The sequence below is a fragment of the Dendrobates tinctorius genome, unplaced genomic scaffold (genome assembly GCF_039654945.1).
Source record: "Dendrobates tinctorius isolate UK_male_01 unplaced genomic scaffold, ASM3965494v1 ptg000245l, whole genome shotgun sequence".
Classification (NCBI taxonomy): Eukaryota; Metazoa; Chordata; class Amphibia; order Anura; family Dendrobatidae; genus Dendrobates; species Dendrobates tinctorius.
The window spans coordinates 1,486,348-1,512,994 of NW_027361912.1; the positions used below are offsets into that span (position 1 = coordinate 1,486,348).

A 26,647-nucleotide genomic window follows, 5' to 3' on the forward strand; every position below is an offset into this window, starting at 1 on the left:
GAAAACCTACACATATAACTGTATTCTTTCAGCCTGCGAGAGGTATCATATCATATTAGGTTCCCAGCAAAGAAGGTCGCCTTGTCGTTGGGCACACAGGAATTGGCCAATTTAGGCACTAAGTATCTTCATTTTTAAGGTATGTTATATAGGAGCAATGCATTTTCAGTTTAATATATTCAATGTTTGCATGCTATAGCATTAGAGTGCAGGTATAATTTGTTAGTTACATAAAGAGTGGCTCTCTAAGCTTGTACCTGTTCACACTTGTCTTTCTGTTTGGAAGTGTCTGTCAGTCTTTTGATATTTGCAAACATTCATTGCAATCAGGCTAGGAAGGAATAGGTGGCTGCCATTGTGGAGAGTGACATGTCATGTCTGACATGCCAAGGTGAAGAGACTTTTGTGCCTTGCAATACTCTTCTGGTTTTGGCTTTTATCTGAAGTCATGTGGCAAGGCTCATTAGAAGGTCGCTATTGACTTTTAGGATTGCTGATTCCAATAGGTGGCACTAAAGTTCTAGTCCTCTTCTCCTCTGAAGAGACAGTTGGATAGTCCCATGAACATTTTTGGCAAATTCAGGCATGAGATGGGGTGGAGTTTTGCATAAGCCTCAGCCAAAAGTGGTGGCTACTGGGGAGTCCTTGAGGTTGGACCTAAACTGAATAGTTGGTAAGTTTGAGATCAAGCAATGAGATATACTCATAGACTATGGAGTTCCTCAAAGAAAGAAGCAGAAGGGACTGATACAGTGGCATCACTAGCCAATTGGCTACTTGATAGTTTTATTGCCCCATGCCCAAATGAAGGTTGTATGGAAGAAAGCTATTTTTTAAAAGCCAAATGAGTAGGTCAACAAGATGTCCACCCACAAATGACATTTATCAGCTTCCCACAGGATAGTGCGCCACTGCTTGGTTGCAATAACCACTAGGATCAATTTGCATCCAAGCACCCATGGCCTTGTGATTGCGGTCAAGCATGTTTTTTTCTGCTCTATTTGATGTCTGAGGGACTGACACAGATAAGCTGAGCATTTTACTTCCATAGTCCTTGGAACCAATACTCTATTCAAACATGAGGAGAAGTTGGGCAGTATATGGACACCTGGCTGATAAAGCTGGCCCAGAATGGAGGGACCCCCTTTTATGCCATCTATATGTACAAATATGTCATATAGACAGAGATGATGAGGTAACCCCTTTAAATATTAAAGAGGACCCGTCACTTGCCATAAATTTTTGGGTCTGGTGTAAATGCCGCTGTTCTCGTGAATCCGGCCTTGTTTTTCTTTTTTTTCTGCACCTCTCCATACTTGAGATATGACCTTATTTTCCCTGTATATAAATCTACTTTTTAATATATAGCCAAATGGGTGTGGTCCTCAATAATACACCCACAGAGAGAAGTTGGAGCCCACACCCACTTGGTAAACAAGACAAGATTTATGTACAAGGAAGAAGAGGCCATATCTCAGGAATGGTGTGGGGCAGGAAAAAAAGGAAAGCAATGCCAAATTCAGGAGAACAGTGGCGTTTACACCAGGTGAAAAAAAAAGTCAGGTGACGTATATTCTGTAAAATACATTGTTTTATTCACAGAGTATCATGGGAAACTATGTTAAGAAGAACATATATTTAGAAAATTGCTGAGGAGCCCACCCCCTTTGGTTTCTCATAGCTGTCATTGTGATGTGATGCCCCCATACAATGCTGGACACAATAACCAGGATTTCAGCCGGTGACGTCGACCTCTTATCAGTGCACAGTCTGTTCTCCAAGTAATTCACCCGCTACTAGAGATTACAGTATATTTCAATTTCCTGCCCTATTTAATAATGTTTGCCGGAGCTATTATAACACGGAGCACAACGTCCTCGTAATATCAGCCGTCTGTAAAATAAACTCATAAAGACGTGCAATATATCCACCTGCCATATCTGTTGTAGTCCTAGACCAGGAATACAAATGATACTGTCTTGTGTCACGTCCTCATTCATCCCCCTAATAAGAAAACGTATACACGGCAGATCGTGGGCTTGTACTACAATGAAGTTGACCAAGAGAAATAGTAATGACGGTCAGTCACGGCTAAAGTCTCCTGTGTGTGATAATCGAGTCATAGTATAGATCTACACAGCTATTTATCTCTTATTGTTAAAAATTTTCTGGCTCAAGTTGGCCTTTTCCACTTGGCAGTAAAACAAAAGTATTCAGCACCAAAGGATTAATGCTCTGTGGGTGCCATCAGGCTCTGGCTCAAGTTGACCTTTTCCACTTGGAAGTACTAATCTGCCCAGAGTGTTTTGCACAAGTCGACATTGCAAGTAGGTTTTGCACTAGACTAGGATTTAATTAGTGCAAAATAAATCAGGATTTATCTGAAAATTGCAGTTATACCCAACACCAATGACATTTGTAGCCACTGCGGGGAGACATTGGCTCAAGTTGGTCTTTTCCCCTTAACGATATGAATCTATGCAGACTTTCTTGCCGCCAAAGGACTAGTCTCAGGGTTCTCCTTCCCATTTATCGGAACGGGATAAGAACAGGGCTTTGATTTTGGCTCAAGTTGGTCTTTTCCCTTTAACAATATGAATCTCCAGAATTTCTTGTCTCCATAGGACTAGTCTCAAGGATCTGCTTCACCATTTATCGGAACAGGAGTAGAATAGGGCTTTGACATGGGCTCAAGTTGGTCTTTTCCCCTTAATGACATGAATCTCTCCAGAATTTCTTGCCGCCAAAGGACTAGTCTCAGGGTTCTCCTTCCCATTTATCGCAACAGGATAAGAACAGGGCTTTGATTTTGGCTCAAGTTGGTCTTTTCCCCTTAACAATATGAATCTCCAGAATTTCTTGTCTCCATAGGACTAGTCTCAAGGTTTTCCTCACCATATATCGGAACAGGACAGGGCTTTGACATTGGTGCAAGTTGGTCTTTTCCCGTTAACTATATGAATCCATGCAGACTTTCTTGCCGCCAAAGGACTAGTCTCAGGGTTCTTGTCCCCATTTATCGGAACGGGATAAGAACAGGACTTTGACATTGGCTCAAGTTGGTCTTTACCTCTTAACAGTATGAATCTCCAGAATTTTTTGTCTCCATAGGACTAGTCTCAGGGTTCTCGTCCCCATTTATCAGAACAGGATAAGAACAGGGCTTTGACATTGGCTCAAGTTGGTCTTTTCCCCTTAACGATATGAATCTCCAGAATTTTTTGTCCCCATAGGACTAGTCTGAGGTTTCTTCTCCCTGTTTATCGGAATAGGAGAAGAACAGGGTTTGGACATTGCCTCAAGTTGGTCTTTTCCCCTTAACAATATGAATTTCCAGAATTTTTTTTTTGCCTTTCAAGGATTAGTATGAGTGTTCTGCTCCCCGTTTATCGGAATAGGAGACAAACACGGCTTGGACCTCCTTTCTCCCACTTTGATGATTACCTCATTGCTCCCTACCAGCAATATCTAGCGATGTCCCTATGATATATGCCAGGTGACTTACATCTGTCCATATGGAGATTTCCTTTTCTTTTGTCACTCTCGGGCACAAAAAACTGAGCACGTCAGCCTGTCCCAGGGAATCATAGGGAAAAGCAAACACTGTTCAGTGACTCACATCCCACTATCTCTTTTTTTTCTCTCTGTGATGGAGGTGATAAACAGTGACAGAGAGCAGGCTAGACAGTGCCTTATTAACCCTCTCTTCCCATGACGCACACGCTTGCTGCAGGGCGAAATCTGGAAGGTGGTTTACAATAAAGTGGCGATTGGATGGAGTATTTGATCTGGACTGACACAAGAGACAGACCAACATCTCCCCAATACCACAGCACCTCCGAATGTGTTCAGAAGGTAAGATCACATCCTTACTGCTCTGCAACTCTCCGATCAATGCATAGAAAGGTCTATAGGATGGTGGTGGCTACATAGGGCAATTCATCCATTCTTTCCATTATGCATTGTAATGGAAGAAAAGCTGATGAAAGAAATTAGATGGATATATATTATGGGCTAAATGCATTGAGATTCAGATGTAGCAGAGCTGAGTTTGTCATTAACTGTTTACGAGACTGTTCTGTAAAATGCTCAGCTCTGCTACATCTGTATAAAGATGATGACTGCTTTATAAACTTTTAGGACCGTTTAGCAAATATTTATTATCTGCCTTCAGTGACTTGGAGTATAATCATAGGCTGCGCACCACTTTATATTATTATTATGCTTTTTTTTATATATAGGGATAACGCTGTCATTTAAATATTTGGGGTGTGAATTATTTGCACATTGCAATGGCTGCTGCAGTCCCATGTAAAAGCTTGCAAAAGAGATTTACGAATGTTGTGAATGGGGAGGGGGGGGGATAGATTCTGGATATTTAAAAACTGTTTCTACCCTAAAGGTTAGAGACAAGGGACGACCTGGCCCCATTCTAATAGTAGGGGTGTAACCTCTTATCTAGCCCATTGCCAAAAGGGATCTGAAGCAAACATCAGGAAGATTGTATTTTATTAGTCAGACTCTATTGTGTCCGTGGGGATAAGAGGCGACATTGGTGTCCGATTGTTGCTTATCCCCCTCTATCTAATTGCTTTCCCTACTGGAAATAATATGTATATTAATCCGCAACACATGATAATCCGAAATGAAGGTCTAATGAAGGCTTCCTGTAGACCTGACCATATTTTGGAACCTTTGAATATTTTTTTTTAATTGTTTTGGTGTTGAAGAATTTATAAAAGTAACATTAACATTTGCAATAGATGAATCTGATATAATCCTAAACATTCACAGTGCCTTGAAAGAGTATTCATACCCTGTGAACTTTTCCACATTTTTTCACGTTACACCCACAAAATTAAATCTATTTTATTGGGAATTTCTGTGATATACCAACACATAGTATCAAGCATTTGTGAAGTATAAAGGAAATGATAAGCGGTGTTCTAAGTTTTTAAAAATATAAATATGAAAATTGTGATGTGCATTTATATTCATCCCTCCTGAGTCAGTGCTTCGTAAGACCTCTCTGTAATTCCTGCAGAGTGTTTGTTGGGGTCTGTCTCTACCAGAGGCCGATATTTTGCCCTTTCTTCTTCGTACACTTGCTGTCGCTCAGTGAGATTGGATGGAGATGTCGGTGATCAAGTCTTGCCACAGATTCTCAATGGGATTTTGGTCTGGATTGTGTCTGGACCACTCACATAGTGAATTATCTAAACCATCCATTGTAGCTCTGGCAGGATGTTTAGGGTCGTTGTTCTCCTGGAAGGAGAACCTATGCCCCAGTTTCAAGTCTTTTACAGCCTCTAACAGGTTTTCTTCCAGGATTTCCATGTATATATCTCCATCTATCTCCCCATCTACTTTGACCAGCTTCCCTGTATCTGCTGAAGAAAAACCTTCCCACAGCATAATGCTACCACCACCATGTCTGACAGTAGGATTGATGTCTTCTGGGTGATGTGCAGTGTTAGTTCTGTACACATAGTGTTTTGCATTTAGCCCAAAAAGTTCTACTTTGGTATCATCTGACCAGACCACCTTCTTCCACATGCTAACTGAATCCCCTATATGGCTTTTTGCAAATGGGATTTCTGATGGCTTTCAAAAATGGCTTTTTTCTTGTTACTCTTCCATAAACGCCAGATTTATGGAGTATATAACTAACTAGCTTGGCCCGTGCAAAATTTTCACACATTGGTCGTCGGGGGCACAGGCAATTTCAGAAAAAAGCAAAGCTGATCAATTGTAAATGTATTTCATGAGCTGATAAACACAGACAGGTATTTATATATGTAGTCTTTCTGCAGGTTTATGAAAATGAATGTTTAAACTGTATTTAGTGATCAAATCGTGAATGTATGGTATGTTGGCTGTTTTCTTGCTGAAGGGAGCAAGCTTACCTTTCAAATGGTGTATCATGTGTGTGTGTGTGTGTGGAGCAGCTTTGTGGTAGTGTGCTTTGGGGTACTGTGGTGCCACCTGCAGGTCATTTTTCCTTACTGCAGGTTTATGAAAATTAATGTTTAAACTGTATTTTGTGATCAAATCGTGGATGTGTGGTTTGTTTGGCTATTTTCTTGCTGAAGGGGGCAAGTTTACCTTTCAAATGGTGTATCATTTGTGTGTGTGGGTGCAGTATGAACGGGGATACAAAGGAATCACCGAAAAACAGTGTTTAGAAATAATAGAATAGATTTTCCCACCTGATCTGTGGATCTCTGCAACTCCTAAAGAGTGACCATGGGCTCCTGGCTGCTTCTCTAATTAGTGCTCTCCTTGCTTGGGATGTCAGTTTAGCTGGAATCTAAAAAAGTTATATATAATAATGCCAGGATTTGAGCAATTTATCTTCTACAGAGAAGTTGTGAGGTCCTCATTGTGATTCATTTCTCGACAGTGTTGGACTAGGATGCCGACAAACAACATTTTCTCTGTGAGCCCAATGTTCACATACACACAACAGTTACTTTACCCTCATTCACAAAATTAAACATGCATCTATTATACAGTAATAATAAACTGGCTAGCTTGATAATTAAATGAGATGTTTATTGTGCATGTACATAGTGAAATAAGTTTATTGTGCCAACTACTGCTCATATAGGTGGAATGGGAATCTAATGCTGCACAGGGGCCCACCAGGGAATAATAATCTTTTTTTTTTATATATAGCGCTAACATATTCCGCAGTGCTTTACAGTTTGCACACATTATCATCACTGTCCCTGATAGGGAATTTAGATTGTGAGCCCCATCAGTATGTCTTTGGAATGTGGGAGGAAACCGGAGTACCCGGAGGAAACCCACGCATACACGGGGAGAACATACAAACTCCTTGCAGATGTTGTCCTTGGTGGGATTCGAACCCAGGACCCAAGCGCTGCAAAGCTATCCACTGAGCCACCGTGCTGCTCGTGAATTAACCTGTTCCCCTGTGAGCTAGTCTGAGGCTGCCTCCAGCATTTTAAAAAATCAACATTTAATTTCCTGTTTCCACAAAGCTAGAAGCCGGCTCTAGCAGGAATTATTAGATGACGCTCAGTCCAATGGGTCTCTGGTGAAAATTTGGACCTGACACCCCCCACCACCCCAACCCATGTTGGTCAAATGTATGGGCCCTTGTAGAGTTCTTAGTCCTATAAACTCATATGAGTTGCACCCCCTCCCCCATTATGTCGTAATGTCCCCCATCCTGGGCTTTTTCCTTCTATACATGTCCTCCATTCTGGTGTATATGTTCCTCATCCTGGTATATATGCCCCCATCCTCGTTTACATATCCCTTATCTTGTGCCACATCCTGGTATATATCTCTCTTATCCTTTGCCCCATCCTGTTAATTATATCCCCCATCCTGTTAAATATTTCCCCCATCCTGGTATACATGTACCTTATCCTGGTATAGATATCCACCATCCTGGAATATGTCCTCCCATTCTGCTGCCATTTTTTAATGCATAGGAAAAATAGAAACGATTCTACTCGCCTTCCCTTTGCTCCCCTTCCGCGAAGCATCATTTTCTGAAGCCGGCAGCTGGCTTCTAAGTGCAAGCGACGGGAGAACATGATGTCACTGCCATGCGCCCCCTGTCATGTGCACTCCAAAATTAGCTGCTGGCTTGTGATTGGCCGCCACCGTGTATTGCAGCACATGGACCTGTGCCACAATACAATTTTGCTGAATGTTCGTTGGAAGACGCATATCCAGTTGAAGTTTATGCTGTTGTTGACAGGTCCCCACTCGCACAGGCTCGGCCGTGACCTCTGCAACTGTGAAAGTTACTAACAGGTACGTAGGTTCCTATGGGCCCCAGGACAACTTTTGGACCAGGAACCCCACCACCAACACCTGCTTTCTGCTCAGTTGCTACAGTGACACTGCCCCCTCTATGCATCCATATATTAATAAGAGCCCCCTTTTACTGACTTCATGTAATAATAATTGCCACCTTCTATGGCTTTATATATATAAAAATGAATATATGTATGTGTGTATCGGTCACGCCCACTCCACATAGCCCCACCCAATCACTAAGCATCTTTCATTTCACCAGAGCTGTTTAAAAGAAGCTGAGCTGTGATTGGTTGCTATGAGCGACAGTTTTCCCACTCTACAACACCTCAGCAGACACTGACCGGGTGGGAGAAATCTAGCATCCCCGAAAACATAAGCTCCCAGCCATTGTCTGCCCCCCAGAAAGGAGCAGATAGCACATGACAGAAATGAATCACCCCCTCCCATGCCCATATACCCATCATACATCCTTCATCCCATAGTCCTGTGACCATATACCCATCACGCATCCTCTGTGGCGCCCCTGAGGCTCAGTCGCCACAGAGGTACTGCACTTTCTCCTAAGGTGTAGTGCCCCACCAACTAGGTAAGTTGGGAACTCCTTTCCACACTCCAACACTCGCATCCCACACAACAGGGTAGTTCTGCACAACCACATTGCGGCTCAGTGCTTAGAGAGTAGCAGAGCACCTCTGGTGGTTCCCTGCATGGAACACTGGATGTGCTGGGAGGTGGGTGGCGTTGAGATCCATATAAAAGGTTGGGAAGGTTTAGAATTACAGGTTCAGTCTGGAGGTCAATCTGAGGAGAGTCTGGACAGTCAGTCAGGAGAGTCTGAGGACGGGTCTGAGGAGAAGAAGTGCTGCAGCTGCCTCAGTGATCTGAGCCAGCTGGCACGGGAAAGGAACAGAAGGAGAAATACGTAGAACTGCAACCTAAGCTTCCATAAGAGAGAGAAAGAACAGTGCGGAACGAAGGAGTAGGAGAACAGAGAGGAGACGTGGGTTGGAAGAGGAACCCTGCCTATAGGTTCTCAGCGCAAGGCCGGGGCCCGGTCCCCGAGGTTGTATGGACACTTATGGTTCTGCAGCAGACACCGGTGGAGTAGTTGGCTGTAAATGCACTACTCCCATCTAAGACTTGGGGCACAACAGCAACTGAATAGAGAGCCAGGACTCCGGAGAAGGGAGTCCCCGAGAGAGGCTATAGCTGTCTGCCATACAAGTAAAGTTGTTAGGAACATCTGACAGGAGGAACTCCAGAGTACCACGGTACTGGAGCTCTTCACACCTTAAGGCGCAATAGAGGAGTTGTTCAGGAGGGGTACATGTTGGCGGAGTGTTGGAGAGGAGGATCCTGACTTGCCCGGGAGGTTGATTGAGTCTCTGCCCCAGAGGACACGGCACGGAGGCAGGCACCAGAGTATACCATGGACTGTGAGTAAAGCTTTGGAACTGCAAGACCTGGTGTCTTCCATTCATTTGTACGCTAACACTGTCAGCACCGCTACATCTGGGTACCAGCATTCCTCACACCGCCTGCGCCTATTCTCATCTATTGCCATTACACTGCCCTGGGGTTACAGCTTCACATGTGGGGAGCTACACCATCTATGCTGCAACCCACCATCAGCCCCAGAGGATCTGCACGCAGCGTTGGCTTAACATCTTGCTTGCCAAACACCACCGGTGGCGTCACGAACTATCACATAATCTATATCACAAACCACCATTGATTTGGGCGCCCAGGGCCACGGACCGGGTCACCGCCGCTATGACATCTTTCCCCCTGACACCGGCCCGGTACTGAGTACCCCATGGCCCTGGGAGGGCGACCCACCTCCATCCCATAGTTCCATTGGCACATCTTCCCTCTTAAAGGGATCTCCGGTATGGAAGTTAGGGAAAATCCCTCAACGCTCTGATTCTGACCCCAGACTTCTAATAAAGGGATCCCCAGTATGGAAGTTAGGGCAAATCCACTCTGCACTCTGGTTCTGACCTCAAGCCCCTCTTAAAGGGATCCCTGGTATGTAAGTGAGGGCAAATCCATTCAGAACTCTGGTTCTGACCTCAGGCCTCTCTTAAAGGGATCCCTGATATGTAAGTCAGGGCAAATCCACTCAGTGCTCTGGTTCTGACCCCAGACCTCTCTTAAAGGGATCCCCGGTATGAAAGCTAGGACCGTTCCACTCAGCGCTCTTGTTCTGACCCCAGGCTCCTTTAAAAGGATCATTGGTATGGAAATGAGGGCAAATCCACTCTGCGATTTGGTACTGACCCCAGGCCACTCTTAAAGGGATCCCGGTATGGAAGCTAGGACCATTCCACTCAGCGCTCTGGTTCTGACCCCAGGCTCTCTTAAAGGGATCATTAGTATGGAAGTTAGGTCAATTTCACTCAGCGCTCTGGTTCTAACCCCAGGCCCCTATTAAAGGGATCCCCAGTATGGAAGTGAGGACAAATCTACTCTGCGCTTTGGTTGTGACACCAGGCCCTCTTAAAGAGATCTCCGGTATGGAAGTTAGAGCAAATCTACTCTGCGCTCTGGTTCTGACCCCAGGCCTCTCTTAAAGGGATCCCCGGTATGGAAATTAGGACCATTCCACTCAGCGCTCTGGTTCTGACCCCAGGCTTATGGGATGATGTGGAATATTAGGGGTAGTAGTCCGATGGCTCTGACGGGATGATGTGGAATATTAGGGGTAGTAATCCGGTAGCTCTGACGGGACGATGTGGGATATTAGTTGTAGTAATCCGGTAGCGCTGGCTGACAGAATGATGTGGGATATTAGGGGTGGTAGTCCGGTGGCTCTGGCTGACGGGATGATGTGGGATATTAGGGGTAGTAGTCTGGTGGCTCTCACGGGATGATGTGGAATATTAGGGGTAGTAATCCGGTAGCTCTGACGGGACGATGTGGGATATTAGTTGTAGTAATCCGGTAGCGCTGGCTGACAGAATGATGTGGGATATTAGGGGTAGTAGTCTGGTGGCTCTAATGGGATGATGTGGGATAATAGATGTAGTAGTCCAGTGACTCTGTCGGGATGATGTGAGATGTTAGGGGTAGTAGTCTAGTGGCTCTGACTGGATGATGTGGGATATTAGGGGTAGTAGTCTGGTGGCTCTGGCTGACGGGATGATGTGGGATATTAGGGGTAGTAGTCCGGTGGTTCTGGCTGACCGGATGATGTGGGATATTAGGGGTAGTAGTCCGATAGCTCTGGCTGATGGGATGATGTGTGATATTAGGGGTAGTAGTCCGGTGGTTCTGGCTGACTGGATGATGTGGGATATTAGGGGTAGTAGACCGGTAGCTCTGGCTGATGGGATGATGTGGGATATTAGGGCTAGTTGTCCGGTGGCTCTGGCTGAAGGGATGATGTGGGATATTAGGGGTAGTAGTCCGATAGCTCTGGCTGATGGGATGATGTGGGATATTAGGGGTAGTAGTCCGGTGGTTCTGGCTGATGGGATGATGTGGGATATTAGGGGTAGTAGACCGGTAGCTCTGGCTGATGGGATGATGTGGGATATTAGGGGTAGTAGTCTGGTAGCTCTGGCTGATGGGATGATGTGGGATATTAGGGGTAGTAGTCCGGTGGCTCTGGCTGAAGGGATGATGTGGGATATTAGGGGTTGTAGTCCGGTGGCTCTGGCTGACGGGATGATGTGGGATATTAGGGGTTGTAGTCCGGTGGCTCTGGCTGACGGGATGATGTGGGATATTATAGTGAGTGTGGCTATGCGGAGAGGACGAGGCTCTACACTCAGCTTTATATATATATAGATATAATCATTATAATTTGTTATAACTAACCGTAGTTAGTTACTATGCCCGGGCAACGCCTGGCTCTTCAGCTAGTATAAATGCCCCTTTTCTGTTTTTCACCTTAGGCTATTTTCATTCATCTGCCCCTACAATGACCATTGGGGCTCTGCATATTTTTCACTCACAATTTTACCTAAGAATACGACCATGAATACAGAGTTGTATCTAATCATCCTCCAAGAGCAACTTCTCTGAACCATCTTGGAGCAATTTGGTGATCAATGTTTTTTTCCAGTATTATGTAGACCATGTCATAAGGTAAAAGTGATAATGAAGTGGCTCGGTGTACAAAACAATGACATTTTGGAGCCATGGCCAAAAAATCTTCAAACATAGGCTGGACAGACATCTGTCTGAGATTGTTTAGTGAGTCCTGCATTGAGCAGGAAGTTGGACATGATGACCCTGGAGGTCCTAACATTCTATTATTCTATGAAACTTCCAAGATCTCGATCCCATTGAAAACCTGTTGTCAATTCTGAAAAAGCAGGAGGACAAATAAAACCTCAAAAATTGTGATAAACTCCAAGCAATGATGAGACAAGAATGGGTGGTCAGTCATCAGTCAGGATTTGGCCCAGAAGCTGATATCCAGCTGCAGGGCGAAGAGTAGAAGTCTTGATAGTCCTTGTATAAACTTCATGTATTTGTTAATAAAATTGTTAAAATTCATGAAATGTTGATAACTGTTTTTCAGTAACATCTAACTAAAAGATCTAAAAACACTAAAACAGCAAAATGTGAAAACAAAAATTTGTCAATTTCAAAACTTTTGGTCACAATTGTAGATCAAATACAGTACAGACCAAAAGTTTGGACACACCTTTTCATTCAAAGAGTTTTCTTTATTTTCATGACTATGAAAATTGTAGATTCACTCTGAAGGTATCAAAACTATGAATTAACACATGTGGAATTATATAATTAACAAAAAAGTGTGAAACAACTGAAAATGTGTCTTATATTCTAGTTTCTTCAAAATGGCCACCTTTTGTTTTGATTACTTCTTTGCACACGCTTGGCATTCTCTTGATGAGCTTCAAGAGGTAGTCACTGGAAATGGTCTTCCAACAGTCTTGAAGGAGTTCCCAGAGATGCTTAGCACTTATTGGCCCTTTTGCCTTCACTCTGTGGTCCAGCTCACCCCAAACCTTCTCGATTGGGTTCAGGTCTGGTGACTGTGGAGGCCAGGTCATCTGGCGTAGCACCCCATGACTCTCCTTCTTGGTCAAATAGCCCTTACACAGCCTGGAGGTGTGTTTGGGGTCATTGTCCTGTTGAAAAATAAATGATGGTCAAACTAAACGCAAACCGGATGGAATAGCATGCCGCTGCAAGATGCTGTGGTAGCCATGCTGGTTCAGTATGCCTTCAGTTTTGAATAAACCCCAACAGTGTCACCAGCAAAGCACCCTCACACCATCACACCTCCTCCTCCATGCTTCACGGTGGGAACCAGGCATGTAGAGTCCATCCGTTCACCTTTTCTGCGTCGCACAAAGACACGGTGGTTGGAACCAAAGATCTCAAATTTGGACTCATCAGACCAAAGCACAGATTTCCACTGGTCTAATGTCCATTCCTTGTGTTCTTTAGCCCAAACAAGTCTCTTCTGCTTGTTGCCTGTCCTTAGCAGTGGTTTCCTAGCAGCTATTTTACCACGATGGCATGCTGCACAAAGTCTCCTCTTAACAGTTGTTGTAGAGATGCGTCTGCTGCTAGAACTCTGTGTGGCATTGGCCTGGTCTCTAATCTGAGCTGCTGCTGTTAACCTGCGATTTCTGAGGCTGGTGACTCGGATGAACTTATCCTCCGCAGCAGAGGTGACTCTTGGTCTTCCTTTCCTGGAGCGGTCCTCATGTGAGCCAGTTTCTTTGTAGCGCTTGATGGTTTTTGCCACTGCACTTGGGGACACTTTCAAAGTTATCCCAATTTTTCGGACTGACTGACCTTCATTTCTTAAAGTAATGATGGCCACTCGTTTTTCTTTACTTAGCTGCTTTTTTCTTGCCATTATACAAATTCTAACAGTCTATTCAGTAGGACTATCAGCTGTGTATCCACCAGACTTCTGCACAACACAACTGATGGTCCCAACCCCATTTATAAGGCAAGAAATCCCACTTACTAAACCTGATAGGGCACACCTGTGAAGTGAAAACCATTTCCGGTGACTACCTCTTGAGGCTCATCAATAGAATGCCAAGACTGTGCAAAGCAGTAGTCAAAGCAAAAGGTGGCTACTTTGAAGTACCTAGAATATCTATATACAGTTGTAGCCAAAAGTATTGACACCCCTGCAATTTTGTCAGATAATACTCAGTTTCTTCCTGAAAATGATTGCAAACACAAATTCTTTGGTATTATTATCTTCATTTAATTTGTCTTAAATGAAAAAACACAAAAAGAATTGTCCTAAAGCCAAATTGGATATAATTCCACACCAAACATAAAAAAGAGGGTGGACCAAAGTATTGGCACTGTTCGAAAAATCATGTGATGCTTCTCTAATTTGTGTAAATAACAGCACCTGTAACTTACCTGTGGCACCTAACAGGTGTTGGCAATAACTAAATCACACTTGCAGCCAGTTGACATGGATTAAATTTGACTCAACCTCTGTCCTGTGTCCTTGTGTGTACCATATTGAGCACGGAGAAAAGAAAGAAAACCAAAGAACTGTCTGAGGACATGAGAAACCAAATTGTGAGGAAGCATGAGCAAACTCAAGGCTACAAGTCCATCTCCAAAGACCTGAATGTTCCTGTGTCTACCGTGCGCAGTGTCATCAAGAAGTTTAAAACCCATGGCACTGTGGCTAACCTCCCTAGATGTGGACGGAAAAGAAAAATTGACAAGAGATTTCAACGCAAGATTGTGCGGATGTTGGATAAAGAACCTCGACTAACATCCAAACAAGTTCAAGCTGCCCTGCAGTCCGAGGGTACAACAGTGTCAACCCATACTATCCGTCGGCGTCTGAATGAAAAGAGACTGTATGGTAGGAGACCCAGGAAGACCCCACTTCTTACCCCGAGACATAAAAAAGCCAGGCTGGAGTTTGCCAAAACTTACCTGAAAAAGCCTAAAACGTTTTGGAAGAATGTTCTCTGGTCAGATGAGACAAAAGTAGAGCTTTTTGGGCAAAGGCATCAACATAGAGTTTACAGGAGAAAAAAAGAGGCATTCAAAGAACAAAACACGGTCCCTACAGTCAAACATGGCGGAGGTTCCCTGATGTTTTGGGGTTGCTTTGCTGCCTCTGGCACTGGACTGCTTGACCGTGTGCATGGCATTATGAAGTCTGAAGACTACCAACAAATTTTGCAGCATAATGTAGGGCCCAGTGTGAGAAAGCTGGGTCTCCCTCAGAGGTCATGGGTCTTCCAGCAGGACAATGACCCAAAACACACTTCAAAAAGCACTAGAAAATGGTTTGAGAAAAAGCACTGGAGACTTCTAAGGTGGCCAGCAATGAGCCCAGACCTGAATCCCATAGAACACCTGTGGAGAGATCTAAAAATGGCAGTTTGGAGAAGGCACCCTTCTAATATCAGGGACCTGGAGCAGTTTGCCAAAGAAGAATGGTCTAAAATTCCAGCAGAGCATTGTAAGAAACTCATTGATGGTTACCGGAAGCGGTTGGTCGCAGTTATTTTGGCTAAAGGTTGTGCAACCAAGTATTAGGCTGAGGGTGCCAATACTTTTGTCTGGCCCATTTTTGGAGTTTTGTGTGAAATGATCAATGTTTTGCTTTTTGCTTCATTCTCTTTTGTGTTTTTTCATTTAAGACAAATTAAATGAAGATAATAATACCAAAGAATTTGTGTTTGCAATCATTTTCAGGAAGAAACTGAGTATTGTCTGAAAAAAATTGCAGGGGTGTCAATACTTTTGGCCACAACTGTATATAAAAAGGAATGTATGTATGTGTGTATCGGCCACGCCCACTCCACATAGCCCCACCCAATCACTAAGCATCTTTCATTTCACCAGAGCTGTTTAAAAGAAGCTGAGCTGTGATTAGTTGCTATGAGCAACAGTTTTCCCACTCTACAGCACCTCAGCAGACACTAACCGGGTGGGAGAAATCTAGCATCCCCGGAAATATAAGCTCCCAGCCATTGTCTGCCCAGAAAGGAGCAGATAGCACATGACAGAAATGAATCACTCCCTCCCATGCCCATATACCCATCACACATCCTCCATCCCATAATTCCATTGGCACATCTTCCCTCTTAAGGGATCTCCGGTATAGAAGTTAGGGCAAATCCCTCAACGCTCTGATTTTGACCCCAGACTTCTAATAAAGAGATCATTGGTATGGAAATCAGGGCAAATCTACTCTGCGCTCTGGTTCTGAACACAGGCCCCTATTAAAGGGATCTCCGGTATGGAAAATAGAGCAAATCTACTCTGTGCTCTGGTTCTGACCCCATGCCTCTCTTAAAGGGATCCCCGGTATGGAAGTTAGGACAGTTCCACTCAGCCCTCTGGTTCTGACCCCAGGCTTATGGGATGATGTGGAATATTAGGGGTAGTAGTCCGGTGGCTCTGGCTGACGGGATGATGTGGGATATTAGGGGTAGTAGTCCGGTGGCTCTGGCTGACGGGATGATGTGGGATATTAGGGGTAGTAGTCTGGTGGCTCTCACGGGATGATGTGGGATATTAGGTGTAGTAGTCCAGTGGCTCTGATGGGATGATGTGGGATATTAGGGGTAGTAGTCCGGTGGCTCTGGCTGACGGGATGATGTGGGATATTAGGGGTAGTAGTCCGGTGGCTCTGGCTGACGGGATAATGTGGGATATTAGGGGTAGTAGTCTGGTGGCTCTGGCTGACGGGATGATGTGGGATATTAGGGGTAGTAGTCTGGTGGCTCTGGCTGACGGGATGATGTGGGATATTAGGGGTAGTAGTCCGGTTGCTCTGGCTGACGGAATGATGTGGGATATTAGGGGTAGTAGTCCGGTGGCTCTGGCTGATGGGATGATGTGGGATATTAGGGGTAGTAGTCCGGTGGCTCTGGCTGACAGGATGATGTGGGAAATTAGGGGTAGTAGTCCGGTAGCTCTGGCTGACAGGATGATGTGGGATATTAGGGGTAGTAGTCCGGTGGCTCTGGCTGACGGGATGATGTGGGATATTAGGGGTAGTAGTCTGGTGGCTCTGGCTGACGGGATGATGTGGGATATTAGGGGTAGTAGTCCGGTTGCTCTGGCTGACGGAATGATGTGGGATATTAGGGGTAGTAGTCCGGTGGCTCTGGCTGATGGGATGATGTGGGATATTAGGGGTAGTAGTCCGGTGGCTCTGGCTGACAGGATGATGTGGGAAATTAGGGGTAGTAGTCCGGTGGCTCTGGCTGACGGGATGATGTGGGATATTAGGGGTAGTAGTCCGGTGGCTCTGGCTGACGGGATGATGTGGGATATTAGGGGTAGTAGTCCGGTGGCTCTGGCTGACGGGATGATGTGGGATATTAGGGGTAGTAGTTCGGTGGCTCTGGCTGATGGGATGATGTGGGATATTAGGGGTAGTAGTCCGGTAGCTCTGGCTGACAGGATGATGTGGGATATTAGGGGTAGTAGTCCGGCGGCTCTGGCTGACGGGATGATGTGGGATATTAGGGGTAGTAGTCCGGTGGCTCTGGCTGACGGGATGATGTGGGATATTAGGGGTAGTAGTCCGGTGGCTCTGGCTGACGGTATGATGTGGGATATTAGGGGTAGTAGTCTGGTGGCTCTCACGGGATGATGTGGGATATTAGGTGTAGTAGTCCAGTGGCTCTGATGGGATGATGTGGGATATTAGGGGTAGTAGTCCGGTGGCTCTGGCTGACGGGATGATGTGGGATATTAGGGGTAGTAGTCCGGTGGCTCTGGCTGACGGGATAATGTGGGATATTAGGGGTAGTAGTCTGGTGGCTCTGGCTGACGGGATGATGTGGGATATTAGGGGTAGTAGTCTGGTGGCTCTGGCTGACGGGATGATGTGGGATATTAGGGGTAGTAGTCCGGTTGCTCTGGCTGACGGAATGATGTGGGATATTAGGGGTAGTAGTCCGGTGGCTCTGGCTGATGGGATGATGTGGGATATTAGGGGTAGTAGTCCGGTGGCTCTGGCTGACAGGATGATGTGGGAAATTAGGGGTAGTAGTCCGGTAGCTCTGGCTGACAGGATGATGTGGGATATTAGGGGTAGTAGTCCGGTGGCTCTGGCTGACGGGATGATGTGGGATATTAGGGGTAGTAGTCTGGTGGCTCTGGCTGACGGGATGATGTGGGATATTAGGGGTAGTAGTCCGGTTGCTCTGGCTGACGGAATGATGTGGGATATTAGGGGTAGTAGTCCGGTGGCTCTGGCTGATGGGATGATGTGGGATATTAGGGGTAGTAGTCCGGTGGCTCTGGCTGACAGGATGATGTGGGAAATTAGGGGTAGTAGTCCGGTGGCTCTGGCTGACGGGATGATGTGGGATATTAGGGGTAGTAGTCCGGTGGCTCTGGCTGACGGGATGATGTGGGATATTAGGGGTAGTAGTCCGGTGGCTCTGGCTGACGGGATGATGTGGGATATTAGGGGTAGTAGTTCGGTGGCTCTGGCTGATGGGATGATGTGGGATATTAGGGGTAGTAGTCCGGTAGCTCTGGCTGACAGGATGATGTGGGATATTAGGGGTAGTAGTCCGGCGGCTCTGGCTGACGGGATGATGTGGGATATTAGGGGTAGTAGTCCGGTAGCGCTGGCTGACAGGATGATGTGGGATATTAGGGGTAGTAGTCCGGTGGCTCTGGCTGACGGGATGATGTGGGATATTAGGGGTAGTAGTCCGGTGGCTCTGGCTGATGGGATGATGTGGGATATTAGGGGTAGTAGTCCGGTAGCTCTGGCTGACAGGATGATGTGGGATATTAGGGGTAGTAGTCCGGTGGTTCTGGCTGATGGGATGATGTGGGATATTAGGGGTAGTAGACCGGTGGCTCTGGCTGACAGGATGATGTGGGATATTAGGGGTAGTAGTCCGGTGGTTCTGGCTGATGGGATGATGTGGGATATTAGGGGTAGTAGACCGGTAGCCCTGGCTGACAGGATGATGTGGGATATTAGGGGTAGTAGTCCGGCGGCTCTGGCTGATGGGACGATGTGGGATATTAGGGGTAGTAGTCCGGTAGCGCTGGCTGACAGGATGATGTGGGATATTAGGGGTAGTAGTCCGGTAGCTCTTGCTGACGGGATGATGTGGGATATTATAGTGAGTGTGGCTATGCGGAGTGGGCGGGGCTCTACACTCAGCTTTATATGTAGATATAATCATTATAATTTGTTATAACTAACCGTAGTTAGTTACTATGTTCGGGCAATGCCGGACTCTTCAGCTATAAGACATATTTTCAGTTGTTTCACACTTTTTTGTTAATTATATAATTCCACATGTGGTAATTCATAGTTTTGATGCCTTCAGAGTGAATCTACAATTTTCATATTCATGAAAATAAATAAAACTCTTTGAATGAGATGGTGTGTCCAAACTTTTGGTCTGTACTGTAGATGAGAAATTGTTTGGATTCTCTGCTGAGGAAAGAAACAAAGCGAATCAGAAAAACTATGCTACATTTCTAATTGGGGGTATTTGATAATATTATTATTATTACATCTATTACAGATTGGGATAGGGTTTTGGAGAATGGAATATCAATTTAAGTCTACTGTCAAGCTTAAAAACTATGAAACTGAGTATGAACGGAATTGTACCAGTTGGGAGAGGACATCCTTGTCATATGTTATTGTATGTTGAAAAGGGAGAGAATAGGTCACCATTAACATTACCCAATAACGGTAGGGGAGGAGTATAAGATGAGGCTCCTCCAAATGATGGAGGGACTGAGTGCCACGTGCTTCGGAGTTTCTGTCATGAAAGTCCAGTTCACTCTGTGAAATGCCTTTTCAATGTCTATAGACAGTACAAACAGGGAGAAAATGTTTGGCGGTGAAGTGGATCAGATTAATGGCCTTGAGCATTTTATCTAGGTCATTTCTCGTGGGCATGAAACACAAGTGATTCCTATGAAATAGTTATATGCTGGCATCAATTTTAGCAAACAGGTTTTGATCCACATTGAGGAGGGATATTATTTTAGCATTTTGACAATTTCCTGACATTCTCCATACATGTAAGATGTGGGTGAAGTGAGCGGGCTCAGGAACTGTGCCTGCTCCTTACTTGGCAGATGCCAGCTGTGGTGTTAAACAGTCAATATTTGCCTGTGGCAGCAGTGACAGGAGCTAGTTCTGGTCACTGATTTCTAACTTCTTAAATGTTGTTATCAACATATGGGCAGTGACATTTCAGCGGCATGATCGGGGTGGTGAGCCCGTTCAAGTACTCCGCAGCCACCTTCTGACATGATTGCAGGGTGCCAATGGATTGCTATTACAGGGAGGAGCCATCTGAAGGCACACTGCGGTATTGCAGTATATAGAACAATCAATTAAATTATCGAAGATTAAAATCCCCTTGGGGAAAATCCCATCAGCAAACTAAAAAAAAAAACCTTAAAGTTTTAAAAAATAAAAAAAAAGATTCAACACTAAAAGAAAAAAATATTAATGCTCCCCACTTTTCCTAGTTAGTGACAAAGAAATTAAAGAAGGGCATGCAATGTTTGCTAAAATATTCACACAAAAAAAGAAATAAAAAAAATACAAAAATAAATGTTTGGTATTGCCACATCGACAAAAGTCCAGTCTATCAAAATATCAAATTATCTGAACTGTACAGTAAATGTGACTAATCGGGACTCTAGATCCCCAAGAATGGGTGTCTTGAATGGAGTCTAGGTATGCACGCTTGATCTTCACTCCATTTATTGCCTAGGGGACTGTCAGAGACAGCAACCTCTGTCTTCCACATCGTGGTGAAAAGGATCATATATTCCTCAGACACGGCAGAGTCGCCTTATTAGCATGGTTTCTCTGCTAGGCGGGACAGATGAGACTCTAGGTTGTGTGAGACAGTGACTGACGTTGTTGTGAAAGGCCGATATGTGTCACAGAGGAGGAGGTCCTCTGCGCTGTAAACTTGAAATGTTGCTCTGGGACCTGTAGTTCCATGAGCTTTGTTTTGCTTATAAGGGGCTGGGCTTACATGGTTAGCCGGAGAGCTGGGTGGGACTAGCTAACAACACACCTTCCATCAAGGGGTGTGTCTCATGCGATATAATGAGACTGTGGTTTGGTCACATGGTCTCTGTTGGAAGGTCCTGCAAGAGGACAGACTTCCTGAATAGCACATGGTGAGGCCATGGGCCCCGTCACACTAAGCGATCTCGCTGATTTTGTGACACATCAGCGATCTTGCCAGCGAGATTGCTGTGTGTGACGGGGATCAGCGACCGGCCCTCCTGCCGGTTATCACTGATCGTGCTCGAGCGGCCTGGGCCGTATTTCGATCACTGGTCTCCCGCTGCCCAGCGCGCATCGCCGCGTGTGGCAGCGAGAGACCAGCGATCAGCGACACTGGACGCTGGTTGCTAATGTAAACGTCAGGTATCCAGGAGCCGCGGCTCCTGGATTCCCGCTGTTTACCTTGGAAACCGACGTACACGACTGTGGTTTGGTCACATGGTCTCTGTGTTGGAAGGTCCTGCAAGAGGACAGACTTCCTGAATAGCACATGGTGAGGCCATGGGCCTGCAGAGTCTGTGACGACTGCTGCATTGGGGGAAACGACCATCCTTCTGCAATAGTACATATCCTACTATAACGCATCTTTATCACTTTACTGTTGATTTAATTTTGTGTATTACATTGCACTATTTGGGTGTGTTACAGTGCACCAAAATTCCAGAGATCTAACTTTATAATTGCAGTGTAATTAACCTTGTTCATATATATACATTATCATCATTCCTTGCTAGTATTTTCCAATCCAGTGGCTGCCTCTTGTATTGTGTTCTCTTCTTTCTTTTGTGTCTCTCATGGGCCTCCCCTTGCTTTCATTGTTTCTTGATTTTAATTATTATCTTTTCATTTTTATTGTATAGTTGTGTACTTCAATACAATACTTATTGTTTATATACATTTCGTTCATATCTGATTATTATGATATTTTAGCCTTGCTCTTTTTTCTCTCATTTTTATTGCCTTTACTTTTTTTGGCTTACAGGTTTCTAGCATTGGTACAGTAATTCTAAACTAGAAAAATAATATGAACATTTTTTCTTCATAGAGAAAGACAACTTGAACTCTAGAGCCACCTATCGGAAGTGGCAATCCTACAAAGCTTTATCCACCCTTTAACGAGCCTTGCCGCCGGGACTCAGGAGCGGGGCATGCGGCCGCATAGCAATACATGGAGCTGCACGCCCCGCTCCTGAGTCCCGGCGGCAGCGCCGTGTATTACCATGCGAAACTCGGCCGTTTAAATCGCCAGTGTGATCCCGGCCTTAGGATAAAAGCCAAATTAGAATCTCAATTTGTAGACACATTTTTTGTTATATTTCAAAGCTCGTTAAAGGGTTGATGTTGACTTGTAGGATTTCTACTTCCAATAGGTGGCACTAGATTAAGTGGGAGCCTGGAGGGTCACTTTAACGTTATATCGGTTCTGACGGTCTAATAAACCATACCAACATTTTTTTCATTTCAACTACTATAAGTGTTTAAAAAAAACAAATCCAACAAGCCCACTTCTATATCTGAACATCATTATATTTTAAAGGAAACATACATTTTGGTGATTAATTTTTCATATCTTCATGTCATGCCCATCTATATAAAGAAAAAAGAAAATTTACATCGTCAAAAAAAAATCAGAAACTTTTTTTTTTACTTTAATAAAAATCCAAAGTAAAAAGAAAAACAAACAAAAAAATGTATTTCAAAATGTTTTACCATAAAGAAAATGTAATGGGAATCTGGCAATGGGCAGCATTAATCAGAGCCTGGTTGTCTGATTGCAGCCAGTAATGTTTTACTCTAAAATGTCCTGGAATTTGAAGAGCTGACAGGTCTCCCCTATATACACACATGGGAGAGACCTGTCAATCAACTGGAGTGAGGTGGGGAGAAGCCAGGTAAGGACAGCGCCAGACTAGTCAGGTGTCAAGTCTCTGCTTATAGTCCCCCATAGGATCTTTAAATTATGCTTTGTCTGAAGCGCCGAAACATACCTGGCTGCAGTCACAGCAACCAGACTTTGATTGAGGCCGGGATCACACATGCAAGAAACACGGCCGAGTCTCGCATGTATTGCTATGCGGCTGCACGCTCCGCTCCTGAGTGCTGGCGGCAGTGCTGGGTATTAACATGCGAGACTCAGCCGTGTTTCTCGCATGTGTGATCCCGGCCTAATACTAGCCATGATTTTTGTGAGTGACAGCATACCTTTAAAACGTTCACATAATTAATACCACCAGAAGTGTAAGGACAGGTTCTATAAAAAAAATATTACTTATCCTACCTTCCTGAAAAACAAGGGCAATTATCCAACGCAAAAAGACTTATATGTCCCAAACAATACCAAAGAAAATGGCAGCTCATCCTGCAAAAAAAGCTCTTTTGTCTAATAATAATAAAACAAAATTTGCTCCCCAAAATAATGTGACACATACATAAACGATTTAACCAAAATTGTATGAAAAAAACAAAAACAATACACTTAGCCAACTCGCTCTGTATGACATCCTCCCCATTGTATGATGTATGACATGAGCAGCCCCCCCTGTATGATGGCCCTCAGTAGCCCCCCCTGTATGATGGCCCTCAGTAGCCCCCCGTATGATGGCCCTCAGTAGCCCCCCCTGTATGATGGCCCTCAGTAGCCCCCCCTGTATGATGGCCCTCAGTAGCCCCCCCGTATGATCGCCCTCAGTAGCCCCCCCACATTGTATGATGGCCCTCAGAAGCCCCCCCTGTATGATGGCCCTCAGTAGCCCCCCCACACTGTATGATGGCCCTCAGTAGCCCCCCCCACACTGTATGATGGCTCCCTGTAGTTCCCCCCATACCGTAAGATGGCCCCCAGACACCCCCACACTGTATGCATGACCCCCAGTATTCAAGTAGACACCCAAACTGTATGCATGGTCCCCAGTATCCCCCCACACACTGTATTCTGGGCCCCCATAGTACCCCCACACTCTATGGATGGCCCCCAGTAGTCTCCAACACTATATGCACGCCCCTTAGTAGCCCACCCACATTGTATGCATAGCCAAACAATAGCCCCTCCACACTGTATGCGTGGCTTCAAGGATTTATGTAGCCCCCCACACACACTATATTAAGTGGCCCCCAGTAGCTTCCTCCACACTGTATACATGGCACGCAATAACCCTCCTTCATTGTATGCATGCCCTCCAGTAGCTCCTCACACTGTATGCATGGCCCTCAGTATTCCAGTAGACACCCACTGTATGCAAGACCCCCAGTATTCCAATAGCCCTCCACTGACTGCAGGGCCCCCAGTATTCCAATAGCCCTCCACTGTATGCAGGGCCCCAGTAGTCACCCCACAAGCACTATTAAAATTAAATAAAAAACATCTTATACTCATCTAACCATGGATTGTGAGGAGTCAGGACCACAACTTGGGCGAAGCAACAAGGTGTATTCATTGAGCCAGGGCACACACAGTAGCCCCCCCCACACTGTATGCATGGCCCGCAGTATTCCAGTAGTCTCTCCCACTGTTTGTAGGGCCCCCAGTATTCCAGTTGTCCCCCAATGTATGCAGAGGCCCCAGTAGCCCCCCACAATGTATGCTTGACCCCCCACTAGTCCCCCAACACTATGCATGGCTCCCAGTAGCCCCTCCACACTGTATGCATTCCTCCATTCATCCCCCACACTATATAGATGGCCCACACTGTATGTATGGCTCCCTATAGCCCCCTCTATATTCAGGACCCACAGTATCCTTCCCCGCTCTTCATACATGCACCCAATAGTCCCCTCACATTGTATGCATGGCCCCACTAATAGCCCTCCTACATTGTATGCATGCCCCCAGTAGCTCTTCACACTGTATTCATGGCCTCCAGTAATCCAGTAGCCCCTCCAGTGTATGCAGAGCCCCCAGTATTCCAGTAGCCCCCCCAGTGTATGCAGGGCCCTTAGTATTCCAGTAGCCCCTCCAGTGTATGCAGAGCCCCCAGTATTCCAGTAGCCCCCCCCAGTGTATGCAGGGCCCCCAGTATTCCAGTAGCCCCCCAGTGTATGCAGGGCCCCCAGCATTCCAGTAGCCCCCCAGTGTATGCAGGGCCCCCAGTATTCCAGTAGCCCCCCAGTGTATGCAGGGCCCTCAGTATTCCAGTAGCCCCCTATTGTATACCGCGACCTCAGTATTTCAGTCCCCCCACTGTGTGCAGGGGACCCAGTAGTCCCCCCATAAACACCATTAAAATAAAAACATCTAATATTCACCTAACTCTGGATCTTGAGGGAATCCGCTGGCAGACAGGAGCAAGGCATGGGCAGAGCAACGAGGTGTTGTCAATGCGCCAGGGCAAGTAGAGTACAGGCATGATGATGTCATCATTCTGCCCCGCCCCCTCTCCCTTGCCTCGTCCGTGCATTTCCCTGCTTCTCTGTAGACCGCAGTATAAAATTGACCAGCGGTCTACGGATCATTGAGGCTTAGGCCTCGTTCACACTTCAGTTTTTTGCATCAGTCAAAATCCGCCAAAAGGGCGGATGGTGGATCCGTTTTAGAACTGATGACAACGGATGCCACCCGTCCGTTTTTTTTAACGGATCCGCAAAATGAATAATTTTAAAGGAATCGCAGCCTGGAACAGGAGAGAGAGAGAGAGAGAGAGAGATTGATTTTGTCCGGCACCCAGAAAGAATTTCGGGTTAAATGAGTGTCTGGAGGATCCGCCAGAAAAAAAGACGTTGCAAGCTCCGTTTTGAAATCTTTGAGGATGGTGACGGACAGCAACTTTTGGCGGATCCTCAAAAAAAAACGGATGCAACGGACGGCAATCCGTCACAATCCGCCATTAATGGAAGTCAATGGGGAAAAAAAACGGATCCTCAAAAGAAAATTGAGGATCCGTTTTTTTCAAAACCTGGCGGATTGTATTGTGACTGATTGTAAAAAACTGAAGTGTGAAAGAGGCCTTAGTGGTCGTGCAGGGAGATTGTTGATACAGTATAGAGTAGCTGTAGATCCGGGTGGGCCCCTGTGAGCACGGGGTGATTGCACCCTCGCCCCCCCCCCCCCCCCCCGTTAACTACACTACTGACTATATCATATGTTCCTCCGAAACGGTGCCATAATAAAATAAGTCATCCTGCAAAAAAGCATCTTCGTCTTCATTCTGACCTCCAAGATAGAGTCAACTTGTGAATGTTGTGAAACCAAATACTAAAGAACATATCGGTAAGTGGATTTTCTGTGGCTTTTTTTTTTTACATCTCTATCACCCAAAAAAATTATTAAAAAAAAATTCACTATATGATATGAACCTCGAAATGGTGCCATAATAATATGTCATCCTACAAAAATCAGCCCTCAGCTGCTCTCAGTTTACTTTTCATTCTTGCCGACTTCACGTTGAATTCCTGATGATGGTGTATATTTATTTTTTAGATTAAAATATTTTATAAATTATTTTTATTTTAGCTTTTTATTTTTATTAAATGTTGATGGAAATGTGTAATATGGCTTCTTTTTTCATTGTTGATGCTTTGCAGTAATAATAATAAAAAAAATTGGTTGAAAAGATATACTGGAGTTTTAATACATGTTGGATATGGATATTTCACCTTGATTTATTGAAAAAAATATCACTAAAAATCATTTTTTAATTTTATTTTTCAATTTCATTTTTTCGCCATGTTTCCATCCGCAGAAGTTCTGAGTTTTTACTGCAGGCGTTTGCCTAAAAATAACAATCTGATTTGTATTTTGTGTTTTCTTTTTTCTTTCCCCTTTAAGATGCGTGTTTCGTGTAGGTTTGATGCTGTGTTTTTTATGCATATTTTTAGTGCAGAAATAAAAAA

General features: G+C 45.0%; 1 protein-coding gene across 2 annotated transcripts in view; it reads left to right on the forward strand.

The window, feature by feature from the left end:
• The window catches only part of LOC141060773 (chromaffin granule amine transporter-like), a 116,922-nt gene that overhangs the window by 25,253 nt on the left and 65,022 nt on the right, over positions 1-26,647 (forward strand). The window contains exon 1 of one of the 2 annotated variants that reach the window (XM_073557127.1): positions 3,628-3,855. The exons of the other annotated variant lie outside the window; for it this stretch is intronic. Coding sequence (XP_073413228.1) covers positions 3,843-3,855 — 13 coding nt within the window. The 5' untranslated portion in view covers positions 3,628-3,842. Of the gene's footprint in view, positions 1-3,627; positions 3,856-26,647 lie in introns of those variants that run through there. 2 annotated transcript variants of the gene reach the window in all.